Below are 9,910 nucleotides of genomic sequence, written 5' to 3'. Positions count from 1 at the left end.
GAAAAATTAGTAGGCTTCAAACTGTCTGAGGAGAAAACAGGGGTCTTTTCAGGACACACTGCAGGACAGCATGTCATCCAGAAATTGTGAAGTATGATTAACCATGCACTTTAAGGACTGCTTAACATAGGCTTCAGAAACAAAAAGTTCTGTCATCTGTCATATCAAACTAGAAATTTAAAGTAGATGAAATGTAGGAGAATGAAAAAAAAAACTCAGTGAACTGGCAGTCAGTCTAAGGAAGGGCTGACACTTGTGGCGTGCCACGTGCAGTGGTTCTGAGCTCAGTCCAGTATACCATAGCTGTTTCTGAGACTGTAGAGGAACTGCAATGGCAGAAATTAATTTCTTCAGTTGTCAGTACACCAGTGACTTAAAAATATACTTGAAGAGGCAGTCAGAGGTTTGTTTAGTAGATGCAAATACTTTGCAGTGAAAATTAGTTGTTATTGCTGCTTGTAAGCTATATCAAAAACTTTGCATCATGTCATCCTCAGTACCAAGAAGGGGAAATAAACTTTCTATAACATTTTACATTTCTGTCTCAGAATCTGATATTGTTCCACCTCCACATAGTAAACACACAGACCTCAGTGGATGTATTTGATATTTTTTAACAAGTGGATACACAGATAGATATCCACATTTGGAAAATAACTAACATTTTGATTAAATAATGTACTGAATATAGGGTGGATTTCTTTTTCCCCTCATCATCATTACCTTAGCGATTCAGATATGTTCGTCTCTAGTAGAAAGTGTGTGACAATATAGTACAGAACTAAGAAAATGAGAATCAGTTCCCACTGAGAAGAAGTGGAGCACTTAATAAGTATATTTAGTAGAGTTCACAATCTCATGCATTTTGCAGTGAATGTTCTGTAGCTAATTGTGTCCATTCAGTTCACATGATTTCACTATTAGTGCGTGTCCATTCAGTTCACATGGTTTCACTATTAGTGAGTGTCCATTCAGTTCACATGATTTCACTATTAGTGCGTGTCCGTTCAGTTCACATGATTTCACTATTAGTGCGTCCATTCAGTTCACATGATTTCATTATTAGTGCATGTCCATTCAGTTCACATGATTTCACTATTAGTGAGTGTCCATTCAGTTCACATGATTTCACTATTAGTGCGTGTCCATTCAGTTCACATGATTTCACTATTAGTGCTCAGAACAGAGATGATGTATATAAAGATTATGATCACTGCTTTTGGTGCAGTGGTTAGCGGTGTCACCTCATAGCAAGAGGTTCTCCGGTTCGATTCGCAACTGAAGCGTCTTCTGTGTGGAGTCTGCATGTCCTCCCCGCGGTCGAGTGACATTTAAAGACATGCAGGTAGGTGCATGCGTGAATGGGTGTGCCTTCTTTGAAGGTTGGGCATCGGGCTGGCACCTTGGCACTGTAAAAATCCACTGCCAATCATTAGCGGACCGGAGTTCCACTGTGGCAACCCCTAACTGGAAAAAGCTGAAAGACATTAGTTATTACTGCTTTGTTTAGTACTTTTTACTTGTTTATCATATTTTGCAGACTGGGTGAGCTCTACTGCAGTGATGTCCATTTTCAAGGAAGACCTGAGGAATACATCCCCATTGTAGGTTACAGTTTATGCATGATACTTATATAGCAGTCATCTAAAAAATATTATTATGTGATAGACAGGATACTGGAAGCTCAGTACTGAGAACTGTCCCACCCAAACTGCACTTTTACATTTCCAGGACAGGCAATCCATCGGGAAAATATGTGTGCACAGGATAGGGTTGCCACCTTTTCAAATGCCCAAAGTGGGACATTTTTTATACAAATGTCAGATTTTGCAAGGCAAAACATGCCCACGGCCAGTACAAAGGACAGACCTTTACTTTTTTGCCTAAATAAACGCTTATTCTTGTAGCTTTTAGTTGCTTATTCTGTTTCTTATAACATTTAGGTGTTTCAGAAACAGAACAACTGTTTTATGCAACTATTACATAAAATATAGGAAATATTTTTGTCCTAAAATCTCAGGACATTTGCCATCTTTTCAGTTTTTTTGCAGGACACAACTGCCCAAAGAGGGACTGTCCCTCGCAAAGTGGGACAGGTGGTAACCCTAGCACAGGATATATGTCATTTATGTATAATAGTGATACATTTTGTTTGTGTGTGTATATGTGTGTGTGTGTGTGTGTGTGTGTGTGTGTGTGTGTGTGTGTGTGTGTGTGTGTGTGTGTGTGTGTGTCTAAACTCCAAAGAGTAAAACGGTCTTCTAGACACCTTTTTTAGTAAAACTACAAGAAAGACTTGACAATCTTCACTGTGGAACACCTTAAACCTCCTATAGCGGAGATCCATGGTATATATACAAATTACCCCTTTAGGACTTGTTAGTGTTTCAGCTACATGGCTACTGAATACCCATGATATTTTACTTCTTTTTAGACTTTACTGCTGCTTTTAGACCAGTAAAGCCAAATCCTACTACATGTCAATATGCCATGCTTTGCCCAAGCTGTTATTCTCATTACAACAGGCTTTGATTTCACTGTATTTTTTTTTACTCACCTTTTATCTTGCACATTTATATTTCTTCATGTAATTAATTTAAATGTGCACTTTTAACTTCTTTCATAAGCATACAGCCGCAGCTTTAGTAAAGATAGGTTCTCCATCCTTTAAAGTCAGACCTTTGTTTGGTCATTCCTGTTACCATAACTTAACTGTGTCTCTCAGGAGCAAGTCATGCAATTTACTAAACTCCTAAAGTCACAAGCTTTGTCTCAATTGCTTAGCTCAGTAAGATTAGCATCTATACTTTCTATGAAGCATTGATTCCTTGTAGAGAGTAATTGATGAATAAATACATTTTTTTCTGGATTAACAGTAATGCATGAATTTCTCCATTTTTTCTTGCTATCTTGCATTTCTTCTTCTGTAAGCTGTCTTGCAATGACAGAAATCCTGGTTGTTGCAGCCTGGCCATCTTTCCAAGAAAGAACAAAATAATGTGAAATGGCAACTTTGCTTTTGAAAACAAAATTGTAAAATGTGAATTCTGTTTTTGAAATTGTGACCACTTGATTACAAAATGAATGAATGTTCACTTTTGACAACAAGTAGCATGTATAATGTTTATCAGGATCATTGCAAATAACATCAGATACAATGTCTTTAATCTGGCTATCAGTTCTACAAGAGACCACAACATGCACTTTACAAGCTTTAGAGCCCTTTCTATTGAAATAGATACTATATATGTAATAATGAACCATCTGTGCAGTTCCCCAATGTATTCACCAGAGATTCCCGTTTTATTTTAATACCTATATCTGTGGATCTGGCTTGCCATTCTAAATATGGTGAACTACACAAATATATACATTTCAGAAGTAACACTTGATTTATGCATCTTTAGGTGCAGTGGTTAGTGTTGTTGCCTCACAGCAAGAGGTTCTCCGGTTTGATTCTCGGCTGGAATGCCTTCTCTGTGGAGTCTACATGTACTCCCTGTGGCTGCGTGAGCTTTAAAGACATGCAGGTAGGTAGGTGCGTGCCTGTGCCTTCTGTGAAGGTTGGGCTCTAGGCAACTCGGCACTGTAAAAACCTCACTGCCAATCAATCTGTGGACTGGTGATCCGCTGTGGCGACGCCTAACCAGGAAAAGCCGAAAGACACTTTTATATCTATTTCTATATCTATATTTAAGTTTATATATATATATATATATATATATATATATATATATATATATATACACATATATATCCACATACAAAATGCTCATTCAGTTGAATCAAACCCAAATGGTTGTTTAGTCAAGCCACAAGTAATAGAACGTTGCATACAGAGGAAAGTATGTTAGCAAAGTGTGTTTGAAGTGCAGCAAGCCCCATTCACTACATGATTGGGATGCAAAGCCACCTACAGCCCACTTACTTAAATATTCTAACTCCATGGTCACACAAACACGAAGAGAAAAGAGAAAATACTATGTTTAGTGAATTACTGCTGTTCACAAATAAAAGCCACAACAGCAGTGATTCACTGCACGTGCATGAATAAAAACCACAACAGCAGTGATTCACTGCACGTGCATTAATAAAAACCACAGCAGCAGTGATTCACTGCATGTGCATGAATAACAGCCACAACAGCAGTGATTCACTGCACGTGCATTAATAAAAACCACAGCAGCAGTGATTCACTGCATGTGCATGAATAACAGCCACAACAGCATGTCATCTGTCATCTTCTCAGTTAATAGAGATAAAAATGTTCTTACTTTCTCACATATTTCTATTTCTCTAGCAGAGCACTATGTGTAAGTAATCTACTTTCTATGAAATGAAAGTTCAACCAAATGAACATTTGAATGGATGCCTTTTCAACTTGAATGTGTTTTCAACAAATCAAGTAGAACCTCCCAGATATATATATATATATATATATATATATATATATATATATATATATATATATGGGTCTACTTGAGATTACCGAAATCTCAGTAGACCGACACACGAAACACCGTGTCAAAAAGCTCAACGTGTCAGATGATTGACACGTCAGAATACAGACTTCTGAATGGTCGACAGTCCAACTTAAGCAGAACTGGGAATTCACTCTTGTAGATGTTGTAGTGTGATCTCGGAGCTGGTATATTTAAGTTACGGGGTTATGGGTGTGCAGGAGGGTGTAGTCCCCCTTGCAAGAATGTGAAATGCAAAGGTAAGTGTTTTAGAGTTTTTTATTTGTAGTGTATGTTTTGTTTTAGTGGTAAGGGTTTAGTTTAATGTAGATGGTGGGCAGGGTGTGAGTGAGGAGAACTACGTAGTTTTATGTCGAGTGTTGTGTTTTTTGTTTTGCATGTTGCTTGTGTGTTGTTGTGTGTATGTTTTACGGAGGTGTTTCGGGGTTTTGACATGTTGGTATTGTGTGTGTTGGGTATGTGTGGTGATAATGTTGTGCAATGTCGGTGTTGTCGGCTCGGTGTTTTGTGTGTCGGTTATGTGGGATGTCAGTTAAGTGAAGTAGACCCACACACACACACACACACACATATATATATATATATATATATATATATATATATATATATAAACACACACATATATTTACAGATATATATATATATATATATATATATATATATTGAGAGAGATTCCATTCAGTAGATCTAAGACAGTTGATTGAACATGTTGAGCTGTGTCCCAATCCATCCATGTTGTTGTTGTGTCTTTCTGCTTTTCCCGGTTAGGGGTCGCCACAGCGGAACTCCGGTCCGCTAATGATTGGTAGTTGATTTTTACATGCCGAGTTACCAGCCCTGACGCACAACCTTCAATGAAGGTACACTCATTCACGCATGTCTCCATGCAGAAGACGTTCTAGCTGAGAATCGAACCGGACAGCATCTTACTGTGAGGCAACAACGCTACCCCAACACCAATCCATCCATGTAAGCCTTATAAAATGGGTTGCTTACCCATTGAAAAGGTGATGGCTGTGTTTTGTATGAGATCGTACTGCAGTGCAGATTTGAAATATGCCATTTCCCTGGTATTGTGTGAGCATGGAGATGGTATTGGGGTGTGGTGTGTATTGCCTCCCATTACCAGTGCAGAGGAACATGTCCTCTTGCAAAAGTACTGTTAATGTGTTTTTTTGCCTGTCTGTGTGTGTGCTTGTGTGTGTGTGTGTGTGTGTGTGTGTGTGTGTGTGTGTGTGTGTGTGTGTGTGTGTGTGTGTGTGGATGAGTGCTGTGCATTTAGAGAATGAATTATAGAGTTATATCATCTTGCAGATGTACAGATGAAATATATAATTTTCACATTTACAATATGAATTTTATTGGAATTTATAAGACATATAGTATCAATTTCTTTCCCCCTTAACAGTCACATCTGACTCTCAGAGTGACCCTGCTGACAGCCACCACTGCCTGCTGGAAAATGGAAGTAGGCTGCCAAGTCTTTCTCAGACAAAAGTATGGGAATTATATTCTCTGTTTCTGCTGACTTGCACATTCTGCTTCTGTTTGCATGCAGTGGGCAGACCCATTTGATAACAGGATTGTGGTATCATTCCTCTACATTTAAATACAAAAAGTTAGACTCAGAATGTAGATCAGCTTACTATAAAGAACAGTAGTTGGACAAATACTCAGATACTGATTTGAATACTAAAAGTCTTCAAAAATACTCTCTAGGGATCTAAACCTTTTCTGCAACATCAACGGAATAGTTTGGAGGGACAAGCATATCTCACAGAGGATACTGCTGCTCTGGAACAGACCCCCATTCACATAAACAAAATTTATCCCAGTCCATATTCAAGCTCAATTTGGATCTATGGTTGGGAAACAGAAAATGTAATCCAGGACAGCCTCCTATGCTACCAATGGACAGATGCATATGCCCCTGAATAATATATGGCTTCATATTAGAACAACAGCCCCTTCATTTATTAAATATTAAATGTATGTTTACATAACACCAACTTTAAAAACATATATAAATGATATATATTTTAAGAAAAAAAATACTAAACATATAAACTTCTTATTTTTAATAAAGGGTTCATAGACCGGGCTTCATTCAACCCAGGGGGCGCTGTTGCATTTAATTTCAACTACCAAATAAGTTCCCTAGCCAAAAGGTTTTCTTCAATAATATAACCCCTTGGATCTCTTTGTATTTGCTCTAGAATTGTAAATTTAAATCTGTGACTAGGGCAAGCCTGTGTATGTCTGTACAAAGCATTAGTAATTTTTGTCTTATTACCCTCCAGGTCATGTTCATCAATTCTCTTTTCTGGAGGCTTTACCTATATAAAAGGCAGGATAAGAATCACAACAGGCAATATAAGCTATCCAACTAAACTCACAGTTGAAATCTCCTTTAACTTTAATTTCATGCCCTTTAATATAAACACAAACAAACACATACACATTCACACCGACATACTTGTCAATAATGCCAGACATTAGAGTTTCATGCTTTGTTTATAAAGTGCATCATTATGCTTGACCTGTTTCTCTATTAACTTTTTAAATGAGTCCAAGTAATAGTTTAAAATATGTACCTGGTGTCATCTAACTTTTCTCCAGGCTGGCTTTTCCCAAAGCTTTACATGGACATATATAGGTATGGTGGCCCCCCACACAGACACCCCCCATCAATCCCAACGGTTCCTGACTGTACCAAATGCTCCTGCTGCTGCTGTTATACCTGCCTGTTCTTCATAACTCTCAGTCTGTTGAAGTCAGTGAATGATGCCAGACATTAGAGTTTCATACTTCTTACAGTGTAAAATATATACTATAAGGCTCTTGTTTGACAAGCTGTTTCCTGTGTCAAGGGTGCAGGGTTTGAAAGTTTCCTCCTTTCACTTTAACTTTTGTTTTTCAAAGATTTAGCTAATATTTTCAGCAAGTCACAAAAGACTCCTGAAAAGACAGCTGAAAAGACTGCTGTAGAAAGTGGCTAAAAAAGCTTGAAACCACTATTTCTGATATCTTGTGGTGGTGCAGAGGACTAAAAGTCTACTGAAGAACTGAGTTCAAGACTTTTCTCTCCCCCTTTTAAAAGTAATATTTCAGAGTATCCCTGGTATTTAGTGGTAGTGGAGAGGTCTAAAGCAATGCCAAAGAGCTGTTTGTGAGACTTTGAAGCTTTTTTAAGGCCTTTATGGAATGATATAAAGAGTAGTCCCGGTGTCTGGTGTTCCTCCTTCCCACATCTTTTGTGATGTAAAACTTCTTCTATTAGCTTTTTAAGTTTGTTTTGAGCACAATATAACCAGTGTCCCTGGTGTCCAGTGTCCCTGCAGAATTGCAGGACTTGCTCATCAGCCTAGGGGACTAAGGAGGTATGACAATCCCCCAGTCATTTTCACACATTCATACTCATACTTGTGTGCGCGCGCACGCGTGGGTACACACACACACACACACACACACACACACACACACACACACACACACACACACACACACACACACACAGGCAGCCGAGGCCACTCTTCCCTTTGTGTACACTCACACATGCAGTCACACAAATACAGACCCCCTCCCCCACCACTACCTTGTCAATAAACTCCCCGGAATTTGCCAATGATACATTCTCACACATTGAAAGTAATAGGTAAACGCAAATGTTTGGCCATGTTCATTAACCTGGCTGACTGAGATAACTTACACAGACATTTCCAGGGGAGATCTCATGGTTGATTATCATAGGCCACTTGGCCAGTGTGCTTCATGAGCATTTGCAGTATTACACAGAGGCAGCTGACTGTGGTTCTGCACCTCTTCATGATACAGTACTGCTGCAGGGCTGTCTCTGAACTGTAAATGGTTACCACAAGGCATAAGACTGGCCTTGCTGCTCACAGTAACCTTTCCTTATGCCTCTTCCCAACACTTGGAAGTCTGTAAAAGATGCAGCCTGCAGCGGTGACCAAAGCAGTAGGCAGGAAAAGTAAAAAGATATCTCTATAAAGGTAGTTCTTTCTATAGTGCTTTAAAGGCCTGCATGTCTGCATGCTGACTATAAATATATAGCAACATACCTCCATGGACAGTCACGAAAAGAGAACTGAGAAAAATTAACACAAATAACTAATCTGAAGCTAACTGGCTCAGTTGTTAGTTTGCAGTTTAAAACCACACCACTCTACTAATTTAAATAGCAGAAATGTTAAGGAAACAGAATACATAAAGAGATGAATTCAGTAAATCTCAAATCAAGTAAAACTAAACAAAAATACACAATTTACACAATTGATGGGACTTTGCTTTTATTAAAAACAGAGGAAGTTTTTATTTCAACAAATTTTCCTCCTCAAAAATGTATATGACAGACATTATAACTCAATTAAACTTACCCTAGAAAGCAATAATAAATAGTGTGATATTTTTACTATTTACCCAAGACTAGTCATTCTTTACCCATGTAACTGACTAGTGGGTAACTCCTGCACTTATTGGTAAACAATCCACAGTCCACACTCCGTCAATTATTATTTCTTAATGTCTGCATAGCAAATGCCAGCTTTTCTGATTAAAACTTTTGTTAGATTGTTTTTAGTGCATTTCGATTTCACAGCTTATAGGGAGGATAGTGCTGTTATCTACAACTCTCATGTTTTCCTCAGCCAAAAGTCTATGATTTACCTGCTAAATGCTAGAAGTTGTGACAGTTTTACAAATGTTTTCTTAAGATATACTAAATGATATGAAACAGCAACAATTTTATCACGTTTTTTGTTTTCTTGTCCTAATGGTTCTCTGTCTCTTTAATGGCAGGTAAATGTTGAAGACACTACCGAAATGTTACCAAAATCAAGAAGAGCTCTTACTATTCAAGAAATTGCAGCATTAGCAAGGTCTTCTTTACATGGTAAATATTGTTCAGTATATGATTCATGTATTATTACATTTCTAAACAGCCACAGCTATTCAAACATGGACAGATATAAAAAAGCAACAGGTAAACAAAAATATTAAAAGTCATTTACTGTTAGAAAACTCAGCGTATTTGTCTTTTCTGCTTTACTTTTAGCAAACAATTTTAACATTTTATGTGACTTGCATAATTGTCTTTTCAGTTAGCAAGAACTTTCTGAATACTTCGACATTTCTTTCATGCAAGCAAGCAAATGATCATGTGCATTTGTGGGGAATGATTATGGATAGTAGGTGGAGGGGGATTTACTTTATAGGCGGAAATCTGTAAATAGTAAAATACAAGACATACAAAGTGTATGTGACTCAATATGAGTATTGTTTCAACACAATATATATATATGTATTAACTATAATATACAACAATATACAACCATTAATATGTGTAGAAACAGTAACTACAGTTTGGAGTAGCTAACCATGTAAGGGATGCCTGGCTTACTCATTACAGC

General features: G+C 37.7%; 1 protein-coding gene across 2 annotated transcripts in view; it reads left to right on the top strand.

The window, feature by feature from the left end:
- The window catches only part of FAM131A (family with sequence similarity 131 member A), a 755,511-nt gene that overhangs the window by 626,492 nt on the left and 119,109 nt on the right, over window positions 1-9,910 (top strand). For both annotated transcript variants that reach the window (XM_044070408.1, XM_044070409.1), the window contains one exon: window positions 9,300-9,393. In XM_044070408.1, coding sequence (XP_043926343.1) covers window positions 9,300-9,393 — 94 coding nt within the window. The remainder of the gene's footprint in view (window positions 1-9,299; window positions 9,394-9,910) is intronic.

Source organism: Protopterus annectens, chromosome 4.part1 (genome assembly GCF_019279795.1).
Source record: "Protopterus annectens isolate FY-2018-M chromosome 4.part1, PAN1.0, whole genome shotgun sequence".
NCBI classification, from domain to species: Eukaryota; Metazoa; Chordata; order Ceratodontiformes; family Protopteridae; genus Protopterus; species Protopterus annectens.
This window is presented reverse-complemented; position numbering and strand designations above follow the sequence as displayed.